The sequence below is a fragment of the Nuphar pumila genome, chromosome 9 (genome assembly GCF_984573655.1).
Source record: "Nuphar pumila chromosome 9, dmNupPumi1.hap1.1, whole genome shotgun sequence".
Lineage (NCBI taxonomy): Eukaryota > Viridiplantae > Streptophyta > Magnoliopsida > Nymphaeales > Nymphaeaceae > Nuphar > Nuphar pumila.
The window spans coordinates 2,843,129-2,868,352 of record NC_143257.1 but is presented as its reverse complement, the minus strand read 5'-3'; the positions used below and the strand labels follow the sequence as shown (position 1 = coordinate 2,868,352).

The 25,224-nt window shown below is 37.6% G+C and overlaps 1 protein-coding gene across 1 annotated transcript in view; it reads right to left on the bottom strand.

The window, feature by feature from the left end:
* Positions 1-25,016, bottom strand: part of UPP (uracil phosphoribosyltransferase) — a 56,662-nt gene extending 31,646 nt beyond the window's left edge. The window contains exons 1-4 of the mRNA XM_090017449.1: positions 24,857-25,016; positions 24,546-24,647; positions 24,385-24,463; positions 21,389-21,447 (exon numbers count right to left, since the gene is read on the bottom strand). Coding sequence (XP_089873575.1) covers positions 21,389-21,447; positions 24,385-24,463; positions 24,546-24,647; positions 24,857-24,958 — 342 coding nt within the window. The 5' untranslated portion in view covers positions 24,959-25,016. The remainder of the gene's footprint in view (positions 1-21,388; positions 21,448-24,384; positions 24,464-24,545; positions 24,648-24,856) is intronic.
* Positions 25,017-25,224: the final 208 nt, after the last annotated feature.

Below are 25,224 nucleotides of genomic sequence, written 5' to 3'. Positions count from 1 at the left end.
CCACTCCCTTGCTTACCAAAATGAGGTGGTTTGTATGTTTTAACATGATTGCCGGGTTTAGATACGGCAAGAACTTCCTCTATGCTTTTACCCATGATATGCCTAGTCTCTTCTTGAGTAATCTCGGCAATAGCTTCTTCTAAGGGAGGAAACGTGGATCTATGGAGAAGTGAGGATCTCACTTGTTCAAATTCGGAACGAAGCCCAAATAAAAATTGAAACAATCTATCTTGTTCCATTTGTTTTTGTCTTAGAACCACATCCTCCATAGATACCCATTTAGGCTCTAAAAGAGCCAATTCATCCCACAAAGGATTTAGAGCACTATAGTAATCTTGTATGCTCATGTCACCTTGTTTTGTGGTTCTTACTTTTTCTTGCAAGAAATAAGCTCTTGCAAGATCCTTTTGGGTAAACATACCCTTCATAAAAAACCAAGCTTCATTTGCCCGGCGGAATTTTGCAATATTTGCACATACCTTAAGTTCGACATTATTCATAAACCATGCTAGGATTTTTGCATGGTTGCTCTCCCAATCTTCTATTTGATGATTATAATCTTCAATGGCCTTGAGACGAGCATCGCCTTCAAGTGCTTTCTCTTGATCTCCTTCCATCTTTGTGAGCTTAAGTTGGGGTTCCGGAACGGTTCCCATTACATAACCCCAAAGCTTCTTGCCTTTGAGATTATTCTCCATTGCGGATGCCCACATCATGTAATTTTTCCATTGAGTTTGAATGATAGATCGATCTTGACTTCCATTGCTACACAAGGAAGAAGTGAGAAAGAAAGGAAGTAGAGAGAGACAAGATTTTACCTTTAGAAGATCTTATGGCTCTGATACCATGTAATGAAATAAGCGGAAGAAACCAAGAATGCTAAAGCATTCACTATGTCCCACACGGACAAGTGCAACATGTTAAAATGTAAACTGCAATATATATATATATATATATATATTATTTAATATTATTATATTTTCTTTTATTATTTTCTTTTTCTATTTTTTTATTTTCTTTTTTAGCATCTAGTTCAATAGAAACTAGATATTTTGATCCAGTCAAGTTCCTGTTGGAACTTGACTGTGCAAGTAGCTGTTGGACTGTAGTCCAACAGCTATAATAAATGTTGTTGGACTATAGTCCAACAGCTATAATAATAAATGTTGTTGGACTGTAGTCCAACAGCTATATTAAGAGACGTTGGAATCCAACGTCTCTTTTTGGAGAGCTCAAAATGAGCTCTCCTCTCTCTCCCATTGTTTTGTATATATAGGGGTGAACCCCTTCAATGTATATAACCATGCTTCTTAAGCATTTTGTTCATGAATAAAGTATTATTTATTTTTCAAGTGTTCTTCCCTTTATACCCTTTCAAGGGTCATGCTTGTAGTGTCTCCAATAGACACTTGTTTGTGAGTTATTTGTGCATTTGTTGAAGACCACCATTTCATTACATGGTATCAGAGCTACGAAATCCTTAGATCTTAAAGTGCTTCCGCCTCGATTTCCGTGCCACATTTACAAAAGGTGTTTCATCACCTTGTTCTTGGCTCAAGAAGATTTGTTTGAAGAAAGGCGAACTTGTGCTACAAAAAAATTTGGTTTTGTATCCTCTCTTATTCCTTTGTCTACTCTTTTTCTTTTCTTTTTATTTTTCTCTTTCTCTCCTCCTATTTATTCCTCTCTTACCCTTGTAAAAGATGGATGACAATGATAAGATCACCATCATTCCTATGAAGCTAAATGATACTAACTATGTAATGTGGGCTTCGATTATGAAGCACCACATTTGGGGAAAAGGTTTATGGGGTATAGTGGATGGTTCCGATTTGGAACCTAAACTATCTCTTACCAAGAAAGAGGGTGATAAAGAGGTTCCTCTAACGGAAGAAGAGAAGAGTAAGGCGTTAGCCACTTATGAAAAGAAATGGAAAGAATGGAGGATAGGGCATGCAAAAATTATGTCATGGCTCATCAATAGCATAGACATTAAAAAATGCTCTAGTCTAGCTAAGTTTGAGCATGCCCTATCCTCCATTCTTTCCATTTCTTTTCATAAGTGGCTAACGCCTTACTCTTCTCTTCTTCCGTTAGAGGAACCTCTTTATCACCCTCTTTCTTGGTAAGAGATAGTTTAGGTTCCAAATCGGAACCATCCACTATACCCCATAAACCTTTTCCCCAAATGTGGTGCTTCATAATCGAAGCCCACATTACATAGTATCATTTAGCTTCATAGGAATGATGATCGATCTTGACTTCCATTGCTACACAAGGAAGATGTGAGAAAGAAAGGAAGTAGAGAGAGACAAGATTTTACCTTTAGAAGATCTTATGGCTCTGATACCATGTAATGAAATAAGCGGAAGAAACCAAGAATGCTAAAGCATTCACTATGTCCCACACGGACAAGTGCAACAAGCACAAGAGAGAAAATCCACTAAGGGACATACAAAGGGCCTTATAAAAAGGCTACACACATGAAAAATAATATCACTATTATTGAAGAGGAGCTCTCAAGAGCAATGCAACATACATGGGGGGTTCCCCCTATTTATAAGAAGAGGAGACCAAAGGGGCTCCCAATAGAGTCGTTGGGAGCCCCCAACGACTCCATTGTGGGGCCCCTTTTCGGTATCCAAAAAATACAAAAAGAAAAAGAAAAATAAAAATAAAAAATAGTGAAATACGAGAAACAAAATAAGTACCCCTATGGGGTACTTTGAGAAATGACCATAATACCCCTATCGGGTATTATGGTATTATTACATATGTTTTAACAATTACTACACTGTTCTAGTGGCTTATACGAGCTGGAGTCCCGATTGGGTCCCCGCAAGGGAGGATGCGGGTTTTCACTCTTCTTTTGCATATGGTGTTGCAAACTTAAAGAATGAACTTTAAATAAATGAATAAGAACAGTGTAATATACATTCTGGGATATCTCATCTGGAGTATGAGAATCTTAGATATCCGGTCTTGGGGAGACTGTGAGGATACAAAAACTCCGTGTGCGTTGTTGCCCCTGAATCCGATATTGAGGTTCTTCTCCTGGTCACGGTTTTAGGGAGAACCCGCCACTTTTCCCGAGAGTGGTGTGTTAGTCACAGATGTGAGTTTATGGTACCAAGAAAGTGACATTTGTGGACGTGGGGTGTCCCTTGTGTCCCCGACATTAGATGTGGAGGTCTAATGTTCCGATGGATGGTGCTGTTTCCTGATATCGGTCGAGGCTAAGTTGGAACCCAGTAATAAAATACAAATTGTGTGTTAAGCTACCCTGGGAACCTACTTGACCTCGGGGTTTGTACCCATTTGGTGTATCCGCGGGCCACAGTAATTATAAAGAGGAACTTAAGGATGTGTGCATCTAATAGGGCATGCATATGGAAAGATGGAACTTAAATGAAAGATAACAGAAGAAATCATGCATTGCACATAATCATGCATTTTTCTGTTATGCATTAGATCATGCATGTTGAATCATTCTTGATATCATGACATCATTTGGTGGTAGCATATGACTTACTTTGTGAAATCATGCTGAAAGGTTTGATTATTTAGTTATTGATATATGACATTGTTTATTGTTCTTGACTGGTGAGTATATGCAATTATTGGTAGTTATGGATATTTAAATGTTGCAAATTTTATATCTGCACTCACTCAAATCACTGCATGAAATCTTATCCATGTTCTTTCTCTCACCTGGTTTCTTTAGAAATAGCTGTGCTCAGAATTTCGGTTCTGACACCCTACTTTGTTGGTTTTTCACAGGATATGGTGAACAGGGAAGTTGGACATGCATCTGGGGATGGATGAGTTATACTTGAGCTTGTCGGCTTCAGTAGAGGACTTAGTGGCTCTATCTTTTGTCTTTTAGTTCTTTTAATTTCTGAAATTTGTTACTTTACTTTCAGTTGAAGAAAACCTTGTCTTTGAAATTTACTTACTCATTAATAAAAGAGTTTTAGTTGGTTGATATGGATGATAATTGCAACTTCGTTTGTGGTGGATGGGCTATCCAATGGAAAGTGGAACTGTGAGGACCCCAGATCTCTGGGAAGGTTTCCGCAACCAAAAAAAAAAAATATTCCGCATTTTTAAAGGGTCTGGATTGGGGTCGTTACAGGTTTGGTATCAGAGCCACCACAAAGACTTGCAATTTTATCATCTTTGGAGTATTAAATTTTTATTTTTGGCATATGAGTCCTGTCCTGAAGCATCGACAAGTGTGACTCGTCCTCCAGAGCAGTCTTCTTCACTGGTATGGTTATTTAATACTTTTACTTTAAGTATGTGAATTTTGTGTGATTGATTGAAATTATAGTTTAATATTCTATTGGTATGAATTTAATAAGTCTTGGTATGATTACGTGAACGCATATTCTTCGTGATCAACTCTAAGGGGGTAGGATAAGTAAGAGTCTAATTTGTAGAAAGGATGTACGTTGTAGATGTCGCATTATACCCGCAGAGGTGCTTCGTCCTCTACTGCTGCTCCCACGGACTGGCAGGAGCAAAGGGATTTTATGATGGAGGCCATTCACACTCTGACCGAGACCATGACGGCTCAAGCAACACAAACAGCGTAGGCACTGCAAGCGGCCCAGAACCTTCAGGCGGCACAGGCTGCACAAACGGCGCAAGCGGCACAGGCTGCCCAGGCAGCTGCGCAGGCAGCCGCACAAGCAGCAGCTCGGGATCCTCCTGTCAATATTGTTCCAAACGCGGGTGGAGTTTCTTTCGAAAAATTCCTGAAGTTGGATCCGCCTTCCTTTTCAGGAGAGGCAAACCCAGAGGCAGCGGAACACTGGGTTGAGGAGTTGGAACGGGTGTTCGACGTCTTGTCTGTTCCTGAGGACAGAAAGACATCTTTTGGCACGTACCGTCTGAAGGGCGATGTCAAGAAGTGGTGGGACACCCTGCGGAGAGTGAAGTTCGCCGATTGGGACGAAATCCCCTGAGAGACATTCAGGGAAGAGTTTCTGGACACGTATTTCCCCGCATACGCCGAGGAACAGATGCAACGAGAGTTCCTTGATCTAACTCGGGGAACCATGAGTCTGGTAGATTACACTACCAAGTTCCGGAACCTCGAGAGGTACTGTCCGAACCTCTTCAGAAATGAGAAGGCAAGAGCGTCGAAGTTCGTGCACGGACTAAAGGATGGATTACGAGCTCGCGTACTGTCAGGTCGGCCTCCTACCTTGGCCGATGCGATCGAGTCAGCCACGGTTCTGACCAAGGACTGGGAGAGGTCTAGGAATGTATCACAAAAGGGAGGCACAAATGGAGGTGATGCTTCGGGCGGAAAGAGGAAGGATCCACCTACAGGCGGAAAGACTCAGGGTGGCAAGAAGCCGCGGATCTATCATGGGCAACAGCAAGAAAAGGCCCCGCCAACATGTCGTAGGTGCGGCAAGAACCATCCACTAGGTTTTTGCCCGCTGTTCAAGGGGAATTGCTATCACTGTCAACAGTCAGGGCACATTGCTCCTTTTTGTCCGAACAAGCCAGCGGCTCAGGTAGGACAACAACCCCAGCAGCAACAACAGATACCTCAACCGCAACAGGGTCAGCGGAAGACTAATGGGAGAGTTTATGCTGTTACGACAGCTACTCAGGACGATCAGACTGATCTGGTTTAAGGTATCTTCTTAGTTGACAATCGTCAGTACTCATGCGATATTAAATTTTTTGATGCTACTCACATTTAGTACATTTTAATTTCGCGGACGAAATTCTTTTAAGGGGGTAGGGATTTAAACCCGAAAATTTTGGTTACAAAATATTTTTATTTTATTTTTAGGCAAATTGGGCCTAGATCCAAATTTGCAGATCCAGGACCCATAAAGGGGTTTTCCGCATAAATTTACCTCGTAAATTTGATAGGTACGTATAAGTACAATAGTTTTTACTTAATTAAATACTTCAGCGAATAATTATTTAATAGGGGTGCGTAGATGGGTATGGGATCCATATACCGGATCCATATACATATATATAATTTTTAACATATCTATATATATATATATGTATAATCATAAATAAATAATATTTTAAATTTTTTTAAAAACTTATCCGAGGATCCACAGTTGGATCCATTCGGATCCAACTTGTGGATCCATATTGTTTGGACTCGGGTTACGGGTCTCGGGTCCGGACCCGAGCCCCCACCCTGTGTAGCGTGCTTTTTAAAGAAAGTAAGGGCAACCCGATAAGGGTTGCCCGATAGATTGTAGCAGAATAGAGAAAGGGGGCAGGGGGAGGGGGTTACGCAGGGCGTAACCAACCCCTGCACCTCGGCAAAGAAGGCGGGCCTGGGGCCGATAAAAGGGGGGAAGTGGAGAGAGGGTTTTGCCCTCTCCACTCAGTATCTCTCTCCCTCTATCTCTCTCTCGGTGTGGGTTACGCCAGATTACTGGGGGGGGCTACCGACTGCCATTAAAGGCCACGGCAAGCAGCCTGTCACGGCAGCAGCAAGGAGCACCAGCCGCGGCCCTACCTTCGCGTCCCCAGCCTCCGATCGCCGGAAAACCATCGAAAAAAGGTACGGTGCTCCTTTCGATTCTAGGTGAGGGATCGAACATGGGTTCGATCCCGTGTAGTCGTTTGAGGTGAGGGTCCCTGGGGACCTTTTTGCATGCCTGATTATTGTTTCCTTTGTTGCTTCGTGGATTAGAATTTTGTTTTGAGGGTTTCCATCGACCCCAATCCGAAACCCTAACCTATGGTTTGGAGGTTTGGGGTTTCCTTTGTGAAAGAGGGACGACTGAGGTAGGGGATGGCCACAGCCGTGTAGGTTCCGATTTAGGAAAAAGGGGGAAAACCATGTTTTATGTCTGCTACCTAGAACCCTACTGGAAACTCGGTGGCCGGAAAATATAGATCCGGTAGATGGGAGGGGGTTCCTGCAATAAGAAGGTTTCGGTACCTAGTTCTTATTCATTTTTTTTCTTGGTCGAATTTGGGGGATATGCAAGAATACCCCAAATCTAACGATGTGGGTATTCTCGGTAGACTTGAAAGAAAACCCTAAACCCCAAATTTGGGGAAAATTTGGCAGCTATATTATCCGAGCATGAATTATTGGTTTTGATCATAATATTATGATATTCTCTGATAAGAAATAAAGTTCTGGAATTCATTCAACATAGTTATGGGGGTTTTAGTTGAGGTAACGAGGATCGGTACGCATGTACATATCCCTGTTCATGCAATAGGTTAGGTGTATAAAATCAGCATGTAGTATTAGAAAGAATCACATAATCTGGCCGAATGAATAATTGTCATATGTATTTATCCAAGGTAATTAAGTCAGAACTCTTTACCTTTACACTACTATAATGCTTCGGGTGTATTGTAATTTTGTTGAGCAAGTGAAATCTTAAATGATGTTCCTGTTAGCTTTGAAAAAAAAAAATATATGTCATAATCAGGCTTATGCCCAGTATGAGTCTCCTAATTATTCCATGATCGGTGCAGCTGAAAAGTAGCGATATCCTGTACGTAATGGTCAAAGAACTATGTAAATATATACATTCATTTAGGTCAGGGATTTATTAAGACTGTAAGAGGAAAAGTTTCTGAAATGAACTGCACATGGTATTGAGTAATCAAATGCATATTGTACTACATTTCTCTTGTATTCAAAACCCTGCTATGATGCATGTCTTACAGTTTCAAATGTATGAATGAACCGTACGCTTGAAAGATTAGTTGCCTAGTAAAATACTTGTATTCTGAAATAGTTTGTGACTGCTTAAATGTGTAAATTCTGGAATATGTGTGGGTTCTGAGGAAAGGGTATATAACCATGCTCTTAAAAACTTTTTGTAATCGGTACGACATACTCTCTAAGAAATCAATGGGCTGTAATTCTCTAATTGCTTATGAGAAATTTAGACACATGCCTTGCCAAATGGACAAGATGGATTAGATACCGAGGTGGGTATTTGGAGCTGATAATTTATGCACATTGAAAGATAAATCTAAAGATAAATTTAAACTTAATGGTTGTGTGCTTACGGGTTTAAAGGTACCGGGGCATCGGTGGTTGTGCTGTAGAATTTGTAACATGAGAAATAGTTGATTTTTGTTAAAATGTATTGCTTTGGTACAAGTGTATACATGATAAGAATGTGAGCATGATTCAGTTATTGATAATTCTTCTTGAAATGGTACATGTACACTCATACACTTAAAGAAACCATGGATTTAGTCAATGCCCATATGTGATGTAGGTAACACTCACATAGGAGAAATGCATATGAATGAGTAATGACATGTATATATATATATATATATATATATTTGGGTTTATGATTTTCATAAGTGCACATGCGTTTGGCACTTTGGCCTAGTGTTATGAATGAAACACTAATTTGGTTTTATTATGTGATGCACCGATGGCCTAAATGGGACCATCACCGGCCTGGAGAGCCGTGGGTTTGGTTTTCTTTTATATATGTTTTTAAACGCATCACTTAAACCACATAAGATGGTTTGGCACATTACTACACTGTTCTAGTGACTTATACGGGCTGGAGTCCCGATTGGGTCCCCGCAAGGGAGGATGCGGGTTTTCACTCTTCTTTTGCATATGGTGTTGCAAACTTAAAGAATGAACTTTAAATAAATGAATAAGAACAGTGTAATATACATTCTGGGATATCTCATTTGGAGTATGAGAATCTTAGATATCCGGTCTTGGGGAGACTGTGAGGATACAAAAACTCCGTGTGCGTTGTTGCCCCTGAATCCGATATTGAGGTTCTTCTCCTGGCCACGGTTTTAGGGAGAACCCGCCACTTTTCCCGAGAGTGGTGTGTTAGTCACAGATGTGAGTTTATGGTACCAAGAAAGTGACACTTGTGGGCGTGGGGTGTCCCTTGTGTCCCCGACATTAGATGTGGAGGTCTAATGTTCCGATGGATGGTGCTGTTTCCTGATATCGGTCGAGGCTAAGTTGGAACCCAGTAATAAAATACAAATTGTGTGTTAAGCTACCCTGGAAACCTACTTGACCTCGGGGTTTGTACCCATTTGGTGTATCCGCGAGCCACAGTAATTATAAAGAGGAACTTAAGGATGTGTGCATCTAATAGGGCATGCATATGGAAAGATGGAACTTAAATGAAAGATAACAGAAGAAATCATGCGTTGCACATAATCATGCATTTTTCTGTTATGCATTAGATCATGCATGTTGAATCATTCTTGATATCATGACATCATTTGGTGGTAGCATATGACTTACTTTGTGAAATCATGCTGAAAGGTTTGATTATTTAGTTATTGATATATGACACTGTTTACTGTTCTTGACTGGTGAGTATATGCAATTATTGGTAGTTATGGATATTTAAATGTTGCAAATTTTATATCTGCACTCACTCAAATCACTGCATGAAATCTTATCCATGTTCTTTCTCTCACCTGGTTTCTTTAGAAATAGTTGTGCTCAGAATTTCGGTTCTGACACCCTACTTTGTTGGTTTTTCACAGGATATAGTGAACAGGGAAGTTGGACATGCATCTGGGGATGGATGAGTTATACTTGGGCTTGTCGGCTTCAGTAGAGGACTTAGTGGCTCTATCTTTTGTCTTTTAGTTCTTTTAATTTCTGAAATTTGTTACTTTACTTTCAGTTGAAGAAAACCTTGTCTTTGAAATTTACTTACTCATTAATAAAAGAGTTTTAGTTGGTTGATATGGATGATAATTACAACTTCGTTTGTGGTGGATGGGCTATCCAATGGAAAGTGGAACTGTGAGGACCCCAGATCTCTGGGAAGGTTTCCGCAACCCAAAAAAAAAAAATATTCCGCATTTTTAAAGGGTCTGGATTGGGGTCGTTACAAATACTAAATAGAGTTGTTGGGTTCTTTTTTAACTAGTTAACATAGAGTTGACTAGTCAATATAGTTGTTCGAACAACTATATTTATAGTTGGAACATTCCGCCAGCTCTATTGAAGTCTCCCTCTCTCTTGTATGTGTATAAATTGGGGCTTTTATCCCCTTTCATTTTATAATGCTTCTCTTAAACATTCATGCTCAATAAGATGAATATTTTTTATGTTTTGTGTTCTTTATAGTTCTTTAATGTCTTGAATGCCCTTACTGCTTATGTTGTGTCTTTGTGCTCTTGTATTGTCCCTTAGTTGGACTTACGTATCTGGATGTGCACTTTGTGTTTATGATCTTGTGAGTCTTTAGAGGCCCTCGTATTGTATTTTCGCATATTTTATTAAAGGTTGATGGTTAAAAAAAACTCAACTAATTCTCACAAAAATAGAGAATGACAAGTATGTGCAACTACAAGGGGATGAAAAAGACAAGACCATTGTGAAATACGAGAAAAAATGGGAGCGGAGGATGGGTCATAACATTACGACATGACTTATCATTAGTGTGGAAGTCTCCAATGTTCAAATCTTGCAAAATTTGATTATGATAATCAAGTATGGAATTTCCTCAAAAGTATGTTCTCCCTAAGAGAGATCACTCACATATGCCACCTTCAAAATAAGGTGTGGACCATGCAACAAGGGGAGTTGACTATGAGAGAATACTATGGTATATTCTTCCAACTTTGGGATGAACTCTCGATGTTGGAGCCTAATTGGCATTGCTCTCTTGATATTGAACTCTACCAAAAGCAAATAAAGGCGGAGCAAATTTTCCAATTTGTAAGTTTTCTCCAAAATCAATGATCAGGAAACTGCAGAGAAGAAAGAGAATGAGGTTGCAACTAATCACGTTTTTCCATAATGAAAAAATCGTGATCTCTTCCTTTTAATACATGAAACAAAACCTAATACATGGCCTTTTACAAGTAACCCTAATAAGTTACAAGTATTTACAAGTATGTCCAATATATGCTGGACATGTTACACAAAAGTAGTTTGGATCCAGATCCAAACTTAAATACAAACACAAATGCCCGATATTTGTCCTGTCTAACAGTCCCCCTCAAGTTGTGCATGATTTTGGATCATGGACAACTTGCTCTTTAGGAACCAAAAATGACACTTTGTGAGTCCCTTAGTGAACAAATCAACCACTTGGTCTTCTGTTCTAACATAATAAGGCTCAATCTCTTTTTCCTCAATCTTCTGCCTGATAAAATGCTGATCAATCTCAATGTGGTTGGTCTTGCTGTGATGAATAGGATTAAGAGATATTTGAATAGCACTTTGGTTGTCACAAAAGAGAAAGCAACTAGCAATCGGCTTCTTTAACTTTGTTAACAAATGTCTAGTCCATGTTACTTCTACCGTAGCAGCAACCATCGCCCTGTATTCGGCTCCCATGCTAGATCTAGCCATTGCCTTCTGTTTTCTACTACTCCAGGAAACAAGATTGGCACTAATGAAAACCTTGTATCCTGAAACTGACTTTCGATCATCAAGATCTTCGGCCAAGTCTGTATTTGAATAAGCAATGATGTCATGACCAACACTTATGGATCTGCTTTTAGTGTACAAAAGTCCATTTCCAACAGTACTCTTCAAGTATCTCAATATCCTTTTTACTGCATCCATGTGTCTCGTTCTTGGCTTATGCATGAATTGAGAAACTTGATTGACTGAATATGTGATATCAGGCCTGGTAAATATAAGATGTTGAAGCATCCCTACTAAACTCCGATATTTGGTGGGATCATGATACAAGTCTCCGCCTTGCGTACTTAATTTCTGGTTAAGCACACTAGGAGTAGCAAGAGGTTTGCAGTCCCTCATTCCAACCTTTTCTAACAGATCCAGGGTGTATTTATGTTGGGTCAAAGTAAGCTTATTTTCTTGATTATCCACCTTCACTTCAAGAAAGTACCGAAGATTTCCAAGGTCCATCATTTTGAATCTTTGGCGCAAAAGATCTTTAGTCCCTTGAACATGGTTCTCACTACTTCCTGTAATAATTATACCATCGACATATATCAATAAGAAGGTAGTAAACTCCTTACCTCGATAAATAAAAAGAGAATGATCCAATTGTGATCGATAAAAAACATGTCCTTGAATTTTTAGGGAGAAACTCTCAAACGAAGATCAAGACACTTGTTTCAGGCCATAGAGTGCTCGATTTAATCTGCAGACATACTCATTTGAATCCCCTTCTGTATATCCTGGCGGTTGTTCCATGTATACTTCTTCCTTCAAATCCCCATGAAGAAAAGCATTCTTCACATCTAGCTGGCTTATTCTCCAACCATAATCTACAACCAATAAAAGAACAATGTGAATTGTGTCCATTTTCACGACTGGACTAAAAGTTTCATCATAATCCTGTCCAAATTCTTGGGTGAATCCCTTTGCTACGAGACGAGCTTTGTATCGCTCAACACTCTCATCCAGTTTGTATTTGATCTTGTAAACCCATCGCGACCCAACAACATTCTTATCTGAAGGTCGAGGAACAACTGTCCATGTTTAACATTGGTACAAAGCTTTCAACTCTTCATTCATGGCTTGAATCCATTTCTTGGAGTTAATAGCTTGATGAAAATGTCTAGGCTCGGTCTCTTTCTCAATCTAAGACAAAAATAACTGAAAATCCATGGTGAAATTCTCATAACTAACTCACCTTTCAATAGGATGTCGGGCACTTTCTGATCGTCTGATCGGGAGTGCCACTGTATTAGAAACTGGAGAAGTAGTGGTGTCATTGGGTGAATAAGACGTAAGAGCTTCTTGTTCAATATCATTCGGGGTCAAAAGGGACCTTTCTCTTCTCCTATAAACTTGCCCAACAAACTTATTAATCTCTAGAGGATTGTCTATTTCAAATTCCTGTATTCTACTGCTTCCATCTTGACAGGATATCCCTTGAGCACAAGAGAAAGAGCACTCATTGCTTGTTTCAAGAAAAAGCTCTGCACTAAGCCATGGATCATAGAAAAGAGCATTCATATTGGTTTGGGCAGAAACATATTCTCCATTTCCAAAATTATTTTTATCAAAAACTACATTTCTAGATATCTTGAATCGCCTGCTGTCAGGATCATAACATTTGTACCCTTTATGGTGATCTGCATATCCAACAAATATGCACTTTGATGCCTTAGCCTGAAACTTATTTCGCAGAGAAAAGTCAATATGAGCATAACACATGCAGCCAAAAAATTTAGTTCATCATAATTAGGATGCTTCCCAAATAAAACAAAATAAGGTGATTTATTTTCTAAAATCTTCATGGGCAGGCGATTAATAATGTAAACAGCAGAATGAAAAGCCTTTGTCCATAATCCTATGGGAACACGACTTCCGTGCATCATGCTCATAGCGCTCTCCACAATGTGACAGTGTTTCCGTTCTGCAACTCCATTCTATTGAGGTGTATGCGGGCAAGATACTCTACGGTTTATTCCACTATCTTGAAGGTAATTGATAAATTCCCTAGAGGAGTACTCTCCCCACCATCACATTGGAAATGTAAAATATTACAAGAAAAATGAGTTTTAATAAACGCATGAAAACAACGAAAAATAGAGAAGACTTCCGATTTATTCTTCATGAAGTATATCTAGGTGAAACAAGAGAAATTGTCGATAAAAATAACATAATATCTGCTACCAGAATTAGAGGAATCAGGGGTCGGTCCCTATACATAAGAACAAACGATTTTAAAAGGCCTTGAAGCTTTCTCATTTATTGAATGGAAAGGAAGAACATGACTCTTACACAGTTGACAACTGAAACATATTTCATCATCTGATATAGGAATTAAGCTAGATTCAGGAATAAGCCCATTAGATACCAGTCGTTCAACAAAGACTCGACCACAATGACCAAGACGAGAATGCCAAAAATAAGGCTTATTACATTTATTTGAAGATTGCAAACTAAACACACAAATACTCTTTGACGACATAGACTGAGGAGACTTCAAGGTAGGTCGGACACAAGTAGAAGGATCCTCCTGAAAGATATACATATTTTTTCGGCGTTACCCTCTAGCGAACGTCTTCTTCGTTTATAGATCCTTGACATAAACAAAAGACGGAGTAAATTCAACGGAAGAATTGGTATGATCAACAAGCTTAGAAACAAAAACTATATTTTTCTTAATATTTGGGGCATGCAGGACATTGAAAAGATGAAGTGGGGATTTAGACAAGGGAATAGAAACATTTTCAACGTGAGTGATGGGATAGTGTGACACATCTCCAGTGACAATGTTACTTTTTCCAAAATAAGAGGCTAAAGTAGAGAATTTACCCGCATTACCTGTGACATGAGTAGCTGCCCCTGAATCAATGTACCACACCCCTTTATCATCGTGCTTTAGATCAAGTTCAGACAACGTGGCCAAGAGAAGCTCTTTCACATCTCCACCAAACTTTGAAGAGTTCTCTTTTCGTCCTGACGAGCTCTCACCCTTTTGGAACTTTCCTTTGTTTTGTGGATTGTGCCAACAATTGGCTTTGACGTGACCTCGCTTGTTACAAGATAACATGTGGGTACATTTTTCACATTATAAATAGGTGTAACATTCAGAGTAGGAAGTAACCCACGCCCCCCTGGAATACCTCGTCCTCGTCCTCGTCCTCATCCTATGCCGCCTCCAAAGTTACTATCCCCACGTCCCTGACCAAAAGAAATCCCAGTAGCAAGAACCTATCCACCAGTCTCATGTGACATCCCCTTCAAAGTCATTTCATATTGAAGTAGTTTTGCTTGCAAGTCCTCAAATGACGGTAAGTCAGGTAGACATAGCAGTGAAGTCGAAAGGACATGAAATTCCGATCCCAAGCCATTCAAGGTTTGCCTGACTTTGTCTTTATCTATCACTTCATACCCTACAACGGCTAGTTGATCACTGATGCTCTTAACCTTGTTCAAGTACTCCATGACGGACATGGAGCCCTTAGTCACGGGTTGAAATTCACGCTGAAGAAAAGAAATTCTAGCCTCTGATATCTGAGAGTATGTCTTTACCAGCCTGTCCCACAATTCCTTTGTTGAACACTCGTCTGGAATTCCCATCAATACTTGAGAAATAGTAGAAATAATAAAAGCAACTGCAGCACGCTTCATCCAAATCTCGTATTAGGGATTTGGAATTTGTTGTATAAAATCAACCTCATTTTCATCCTTAGTTTCTTGTATGATAAATTCTGGAGGAGCTGAAATTGATCCATTTAGATGTCCAGAGAGACCTTGGCTTTTAATGAATGAAAGAATTTGTCTTTTCCGGATCAAAAAAATGGAATTGGTAAGCTTTTCAGAAATGAGTTGGCCAAGGAAATTGGATGAGAGAAATGAATGAGAAGAAGAATCCATGACTTAAATTTTTTTATTTTTTTTACGTGGGCAATCAGTATGTAAAATTGTCATAGACCAAGATGAAACAAATAAGACTTGTCTCCCACTTCTTCTTCTTTTAAGGAGAAAGCTCGAGTATTCAACGTGAATGTGAAAAGTTAGATCTGATACACAGATCTAATTTGATTGCATCAAGGAAGTGACAAATATGAATATTATTTTTTTTATATGAGATTGCACACAGCAGTAATGAATATGAAGAGTAACAGATGAAACCGAGACTGCAGACTGATTCTAACCAATAGTCAGATTTAATGCACAGATCTGGGAAATATCGTGAGGTGTCAGATCTGTCACACAGATCCAGTGAACAACGAGAATGAGTTTAACGCAAAACTGAAAAGGAATATCGTGAAACTGGTTTGAGTTTGTCGTGAAACTGATTTGGGTGAAAAGGAACTCGACCCAAATCAGTTTGACGCAAAACTGATACCAAAAATGTCGTGAAACTGATTTGAGAATAAAAGGGTTGTCGTGAAACTGATTTGATGCAAACCCAAATCAGTTTCAGGAAAAGAGGAAGATCTGAACCTGATTTGACGCAAACCAGATGACTGAAAAATACTACTCAGACGTCTGATCAGATATGTGTATCAGATCTGAATGGAAGGAATAATAAGAACGAGAATCTAGAGAGGAAGAAATAGATGGAAACAGAATATTAAAGATGAAGTGCAGAATGAAGAAAAAAAACGCAGAACAGTAGAAGACGAGAGAGGAGATAGAAAAGAGAATAAGATCTCTTAGAGACACACCTGCTAGAAAAACTTTCAGCCTTTGGATCAGACTTGCTCTAATACCATGTAGGTTTTCTCCAAAATCAATGATCAGGAAACTGCAGAGAAGAAAGAGAATGAGGCTGCAACTAATCACGTTTTTCCATAATGGAAAAATCGTGATCTCTTCCCTTTAATACATGAAACAAAACTTAATACATGGCCTTTTACAAGTAACCCTAATAAGTTACAAGTATTTACAAGTATGTCCAATATATGTTGGACATGTTACACAAAAGTAGTTTGGATCCGGATCCGGATCCAAACTTAAATACAAACACAAATGCCTGATATCTGCCATGTCTAACACAATTCACCAATGGTCTTCGACCTGAATTCAATCAAGTGAAGGTTGCATTGTTGCATAGAGAAAGCATTCCATCTATCGACGAGAAATTGGATGAGCTTACTATGGAGGAAAATACGTTGAAGAATTTTGGTCAACCTACGAGCGGAGGAAATTTTGTTTTAGTCATATCTAAATTGGGCACCTTCACTAAGACATACAACCCTCCCCACTTCAGCAAACAAGGCAATGAACATGAATGCAAAAAAAAACACATATCACCATAACAACAAACCAGGACATATTAAACCCTATTGTCCTAAACTAAAAAAGAAGAGAAGAAGGTTGAGAAGGTAGCCATGGTGGGATTATCTCAAGAATCCAAGATAGCCAATGATAATGAAGCTACATCTATCGAAAATATGTCACTTCAACTTGTGAAAGTTTTTTAACCTTTACTCAAGGGATCTTCTTTTACGGGGTGGTCATTTCCTATTTATCTCCTTTAGGTATACCTTTTTGGCTTTTAGATTCCGATGCATATTTTCATATGACCCCAAACATTGATTTTCTCTTCGAATGTCATAGTGATTCAAAAGCCTCTTATGTTTCAACCACCGATGGGACTTGTCTTAGTATTAAAGGGATAGAAAATTTTGAAAATGACCATGGTTTTGAGGTTCCTAATGTTAAATTCATTCCAAAATTAAACATAAACTTGTTTTTCGTTTCTCAAATTACCGACCATGATTATAAGGACACATTCTCATCACATGGTTGCTATGTGCATGATCGTCAGTCAAAGAAGTTGGTTGGGGAAGGCCATAGAGAAGGAGGCCTCTACGTCATGGATTCTCTTTATTTACCAAAGAATGCATTTTGTTGTAACGTCCAAATCCTTGATGTGAATTTGTGACACAAATATTTAGGACATCCTAGTGTGTCAAAGCTTCCTCATTTTTCAAATTTGGGCAAATTTTGTAATATTAAGGATTTACATTGAATTGACTGCATTCTTGGTAAAATGAAAAGTTTACCTTTTGAGTAAAGAACTTTTATATCTTCTATACCACTTGAATTGAGACATTTAGATGTTTGGGGTCCGACACCAATAGTATTTAAGGGTGGATATGCTTATTCTATCATTTTTTTGATGACTTTACAAGGTATACTTGGATTTACTTTTGTAGGCATAAATCGTATGTATTTAACATTTTCAAAATAATTCATAATCTTGTAAATAAGAGATTCAAAAACAACATTTTGTGTCTTTCACTCGGATTCAGGGGGAGAATTTCTATCAAATGAATTTAAAAATTATTTGAACTCAAATGGAATAACTCACCAAAGATCTTGTCCACACACGCCTCAACAAAATAGACTTGCGGAACAAAAACATAGACATACCATTGAGACCACAAGGACATTACTTATTATAACAATGTACCAAAAAAAATTTGGGTTAAAGCCGTGATAACCGTCGTTTATGTAATTAATAGAATGCCCTCAACTTCTCTAAAAATGTTTCACCTATTGCAAAGCTTTTCAAAATAACCCCATATTACAATAGGCTTAGAACCTTTGGTTGAAAATGTTTTGTTTTGTGTAACAAAGGTGATGGTTTCTTAGGCTATGTTGAAAATAAAAAAGAGTATAGATGTTTAGATCCCAAAAGTAATAAACTATATGTTTCTAGAAATGTAACTTTCATTAAAAAAGAACCTTATTGTGATTTGGAAAAGCCTAAAAAATGAAACTTAATATTCTTTTTTGTTTGATTTTCTGCCTAAAAATATTGATTATGATGTTTGTAATGAATGTATTAATGTTGATAACTCTATTGGTGTTGATAATGATGATAACTCCATTGGTGAGTGTCAATAATGACAAAGTTAATGTTGAAGAATCTCAAGAAAAGTGCTTGCAATACACTAAATGTGGTCTTGAGAAACCTCCATGTGCTTGAGAACAATATATAAACAATCAAACTAGGGAAGCTACCGATGATAGGCACTCAAATAGGATCACCAAACTACAAAAAAAAAATCTCTTATGAATCTTTATCACCTAAATACAAAGTCTCCTTTGCATTGTTTCACTCTTACATAGAACCAAACACCTACTACAAGGCTAAGGAATACCCAAAATAGATAGAGACCATGAAAACTAAATTAGATGCCTTAAAAAAGGTCAAAACTTGAGAAATCTAGGAATTGCTCACAGGAAGAAAACCTATAGGATGTAGGTGAGTGTACAAAGTAAAAAACAAGAGTAATGGAACCTTAGAGAGATACAAAGGTAGATTAGTGGCCAAAATGTACTCATAGAAATATATGGTAGACTACGAGGAAACCTTTGCATAAGTAGCACATATGACTACAATTAGAACCTTAATAACCATAGCATCAATTAAAAATTGACCTATTTACCAAATAAATGTTAAAAATGTGTTTCTAAATGGTGACTTAAATGAAGAGGTTTACATAGAGGTTCCACGAGGATTAAGTGTAAATAAAAGTAAGATTCTTTGGTTGTGTAAGGCATTGTATGGTTTAAAATAGACAACTAAAGTCTGGCATGATAGATTTAGTGGCTTAATGTTAAAGCTTGGGTTTAGATCATGCTTTACTAACTATGCTTTGTCAAGAATTCCAAATCATGTAACATTATTTTATTGTTATACGCAGATGATATGATTATCACTGGAGAAGATAAGAAGAGAGTAAATGATATTAAATTGGTTCTTTAGAAAAGTTTTGAAATGACTGATTTGGGTTTTTTGGTTATTTCTTAGGCATTGAGGTTATTTTTTCCCCACATGGATATTTTTATCTCAAACTAAGTTTGTAGTAGATATTATCACAAGGTTTGGGATTAGTGATGATAAAATTATAGACTCCAAAGATGATAAATGTCAAGATGAGGAGCGATGTGTTAAAAATAAAATTGTATTCAAATACCCGATAAGGGTATTTTTGTCTTTTATCATATAGTACAGTCCACTAAGGATTGAAATGTAATTTAGCATTGTAATAAATAAACTGCCATACAGTTCAAGCACAACAGTCAAAATATGACTGTTGGGCAGCAGTCCAACTAGACGTTGGACTGCCACCCAACAGTCATAATAATGACTGTTGGAAGGCAGTCCAAAGAGCCGGACTGCCTCCCATGTGTTGGAGTGAGGCTCTATAAATAGAGCCTCACTCCCTTGTTATTCTTCAATGCTTTAAGAAGCATTTGAGGGTTTTCTCTAGAGTTTTTTTCCCATCTTATAGGCTTGTATGCCTCTTGTGCTGTTTTGGTATTTTTATCTCTCTTGAGATTGTATTTGGTCCATTAGTGATCAAGTGAGTTTATTAAAGCCCTTTGTTGGCATTGTGTTTGTTTCACTATTGTTCCATTGTACCTTGTTTCATTACACGATGATGGACAACCATTGGAAAATCCGACTCCTTATCAACAGTTAGTTGGATCCCTTACATACTTGTCAATCACTAGACCCGATATTACACACGCATTTCATACAACAAGTCAATTTCATCATGCACCTACTTTTCTATATATGAGTGTGGTGTTGTGTATAGAGATATATATAAATAATTCCATCAATAAAGGGTTTTTCTTATCCTCTACCTTTCCTTTAAATTTAATTGCCTATACTGATCCAAATAATTGTTGCTCAATCACTGTTTTTTGTGTTTTTGTAGGTGATTCCTTAATTTTGTGAAAGTGCAAAAAGCAACAACACGTATCACTATCATCAACTGAAGAAGAGTGTCAAGCTATAACATCTACTACTTTGAAGCTTGTGTGATTGAGACAATTATTGGGGGACATGGAGTCCATTTGATGAAGTCATCTAAGTTGTGTTGTGACAACAAAAGTGCGATATGCATGTCAGGAAATTACACATTTCATGAGAACTAAACATATCAAAATTGGCTTATTACATTCGCAAAGAATTCTTGAAGAAGACTATATCTTTACCCTATGTGAATTCAAAGCATCAATTAGCAGATTTCTTCACCAAGACTCTTCCTTCTAGATTTAATCTTCTCCTTAGCAAACTTTCGATCAGTAAGTTTGAGGGGGAATGTTTATATATATATATATATATATATATATATATATATATATATATATATATATATATAATTTATTTATGTATGTATATTTATGAAGTATCCAGGGATATAATGCATTATTTTTATTTTTTTTCTTATTTTTTTGTATTCAAATCAGCTAGGCTGACTAGTCGTTAGGCTAGTCTCATGGCTAGTCAAGCTAGCCGGCTAGTCCTCTTTGGCTCTTTTGTATTTAAATGGGATCTCCCCATTCTATTTCTTATGCATTCTTCTTTATGTATTTTAAGAATAATAAAAAAAAATTGTGAGTGCTCTCTTATATGTTCTTTTTGAGTGCTTTGTGGCACTAAAGCTCTTGCCCATAAGTGGCATTTGAAGATTTTTTTTCTTGGACATCATTTCATTACAATACCATTAGCTACTTTTAAAAAGGTTTTTTTGCAAAACAGTCCTTGCCTTATGGCCAATTTGCAAAATTGTCCCTACCTTATGGGATTTTGCAAATCAGTCCCTCTTTTGCTTAATCCTTGCAAGGTCATTCCAAAGGTTAAAAGCTGTCCCCATCATCGGACAGCAGCCGCTATGGCTAGGATTGGATATGACATTTCATTCTGAAAATGTAACAGTGAGGTGGATATACATTTAGAGATTTATCCAGTATCAGCATTAGTATTTAAAGGTCACAAGTAATATACACAAGATTTAAATACCAGACTCATTACTACCATAAACAATAGAGAAAATTTTACTTCATTTCAAATGGAACATGAAATAAAGATTAGAAACACCTGTGCGACCTCTATTTGAGCCATTTGCACAGAATCTACAATGTAGTTTCATAAGAAATGATCATGACTTTCACCGCCTATAACACCCATAAATTGGAGTGGCTTAGACTTACCAACAAATCTCTTGAAGCTTCATAAATAAGTAGCCTTCCAAGCTCTGCCATTGCATTCCCTAAATTAAATAAACCAAATGAGCATGTCAATAGCAGAAAAAAATCTCATACAATGAACTAACATTCAAAACAACCTCAAAGGAGCTATATTAGACAAACATTTCCAACATATCCACCCTACACACACATATATTTAGGGTTTATATTCAATGTAGTCGATTGTAGGTACAATCTAGTTGGAATTTCACAATGCATGTTGTTTTGACTCAATCTAACCTCGTAGATGTGTTCAGCATGCTCAAATTAGTAGGGAACGACCCTCAGATCATGTTTTTTGAGTAAAAAAAATCAATGCATTTACAACTGTTGATTTTTGCATCACCGAAAAAACTTGTACACAGGTTGGATTTTGGTAGTTCTCACTAAAAACATGTAGAACACATCCATGGGGTCACTTGGACCAAAAAATATAAAAATTAAAAAAAAAATGAAAGTTGCTAAGTCGTTTTCACATCACATACAAACAATTTTAGCAACTATTAACCTATATGATATAGTTTTAAAATTAGTTTCAAAAAAAAATTATAAAATCAAGATTTAATTCACTTTAATGCATTGGTGAACTTTAACATATTTACACTAAGGGAAGGTTCAAACCTTAAAGGTACCATCCCTTATGCTTGTTATTTTGTTTTATGCCTTGAATGCCACTTTTTTCTTCATTATTTTGAAACTAGGGGAAAATGTTACAAAAATAGTTTTAAAATAATTTATAAAATCATATATAAGTTGTTGATTTTAGGTTAAATGTAATTTCTAAAATTTATTTGCAAACTCCCTTATATTTGGTCCATTTGCAGTTTATGACCATTGAGGGTCATAGTTGTCCAAGTCTTATGACTATAGACTTTATTATGGGTGTTGAGAATCAAACTTGTTCATCCTTGATTCCTATCCACAAGTAAGGAAAAGTGGTAATTTGACTCTAAATATGCAAGTACAATCCATGTGATGTCTCTTTATAAAGTGTCACTTAGAAATTTGATTTTAAAACTTGAGCATCAATTAATATATTGACATGTGTAGAATTTAAAAGAGAAGAGACACCAACCGTTGGCATGGGTAATATCCCATTACCATTCATATGGATGAAAGGATATGACATTCATCATGAATGGTTGTTTAACACCCATCCATAAAATGCAAAGGGGCGTTTCATATGAAACACACCCTTTGACATTACTATCCATGCGTATCTATATAAAGAAAACAGGGTAAACTATTCGCAAATGAGTTCTATTTTTCTACCTTTTTTTCTCTTATATCTCCCTAGTTTTTTACCTAATTTTAAAACTGTTTTTTGCATCGGATTGCTAAAAGTTTAATTTTTACCCTATAGTAAAGAGACTTTGCTTTTTAGTGGCTTGAGAAGTTGTTATAAACAAAGAATTATGGAAGTGTTATTGTTTATTATAACACTTCTAAAAGGTCGTGCTTAAGTGTAGCAAATAGGGATGACTCGTTGAATCCCTAAGGTAGACACCAAAACCCCTTGAACCATTATGGGGGATGTTTACTACCTTAAAATTGTGTTGAAATTTTAAAGAAAATAATAACCAAAACAAATATCAAATTAAAAATTGTTAGAAAAAATAATTTTCTTGATTCAATAATAAGCATATGAAGCACTCTCCAACAATGAATACTAGATCATAAAATTAGAACTATAGGAATTACACTTTCCAACAGGGGTTTTGGCTCAAGGCACAACACACATTTGCTTCTTTAAGGTAGTGAATGTTCCCCACAATGGTGCAAGGGGTTTTAACGTCTACCTTAGGGATTCAATGAGTTAACCCTGATTATTGCACTTACTTGGTCTTGCATGACCTTTTAAAAGTGTTATAATATGTTGAAACACTCTGATAATGTCTTGCATATAACTTCTCAAGCCACTAAAAGCAAAGTCCCTTTACTTCATATTAGAGGCTAAATTTTTAGCAATCCAATGCAAAAAATAGATTTAAAAATAGACAGAAAACTAGAGAGATATTAGAGAAAGAATGTAAAAAAAAAAAAATCTGCGAATAGTCTATTATAATGTCTTTATATAGACATGCATGAGTAGTAATGTCAAAGGGTGTATCTCATATCTCATATGAGACAAACATTTGCATTCTACGAATGGGTATTGACACACTTCATGATAAGTGTCATACCCTTTCATCCACATGAATGGTCAAAAGACATTACCCATGCCAATGATTGAGTGTCTCTTCTCTTTTCAATTTGACACATGTCAACATATTATTTGACTCTTAAGTTTTAAAGTCAAATTTCTAAGAGATAACTTGTGAAGAGGCATTACATGGATTGTACTTGCATCTTCAAAATCAAATTATCATTCTTTCCCTCATTGTGAAGATGTACCAAGGATGTAAAAGTTTGACTCTCAACACCTATGAAAAAGTTCATAATCATAAGACTTAGACAACTATGAGTCTATGACCCTAAATGATCATATACCACAAATGGACAAAATACAAGGGATTTTGTAAATAATTTTTAGAAATCACATTTAACCTCAAATCAACAACTCATATGATTTTATAAATTATTTTGAAACTAATTTTACAACATTTCCCCCTAATTTCAAAATAATAAAAAATTTGTCATTCAAGGCAATTTGTGAAATAACATGCATAAAGGAAGGTACCTTTAAGGTTTGAACCTTCCTTTAGTGTAAATATTTTAAAAATAACCAAGGTGCTAAAGTGAACTAAATCTTGAACTTCAAGACCTTATATGATGAACCCAATTATCACACATCTGTGTCACCGAGGTAGGTACGGGTAGGGAGAGTTTGGCACTGAACCACCATTGATACTGCATCCACGACTACGAGTGCTCTTATACGCAGCATGAAACACTGAATTGCAAAGAAGAAGAATCGGGAAGTAACGAAAAACACGATGGAAGAACTAGCAAAAACTCACTGAAAATCGGGCAAGGAGTTTGCTCATTACGAAGAATCGAAACCCAGTGCTTGATCAACGGATGTGGAGGAACAAACACCTGTAGAATTTTCACTCAAAGCCCAACCAAATCAAGCGACTCGAACAAATTGGCTTGGGAACAGAGATCGAATCGTGCATACCAGCATTCTACCGTCCGAGGTGGGTTTTTTCTCCGTTGCAGATGATGATCTCACAGAGAGAATCCCCCTCCTGCTGTTACGCCGCAACTGGGAAGGCTGGAACTGTGGAAAAAAAAAAACACGAAATTCTGACAAGAAATCGAAGAAAAGGGCGTTTCTCCGATTCCGGGTCGAAGCATCCTAGCATCGCCGGAGCTTATGATTTCCGGTGTACGGAAACCACTGAAGCTTATGTCGGTTACGCCGGCGTGAAGTAAAAGAGAAAGATAGGAGGAGGAGGAGAAACAAGAAGAATAGGGGGCTTCCCTTACCGCCGTGACGCGCGTCGTTGAGGGCGGGAAGCGGTGGAAAACGGCCGTCCGGAAGTGGATTCCGGCCGGGTGGTGGCCGGAAGCGTGGAGGCAACCCAGCATGTCGCCAGAAAATGGGGATTTCCGGGCAGTTGCCGGAGATAGCGCAACGGATAAGCACCTCAGCACGTATACAGTGAGGCGCGAGCTAAATGATGAGCTCAGGACGCGGAGGGGCCCGCAAGGTGCTAGCGTAATCGAATATGGCGTCCTTTGTGACAAAAAGGAGCGGATGTGTAGGCTAGGTTCTTGTGTAGACTCGGTGAGTCATCATCGAGGCCGTTGGTTTGTCAAAATCCGTGGTCAGTAGGGCAAGGCAAAGTAGACTA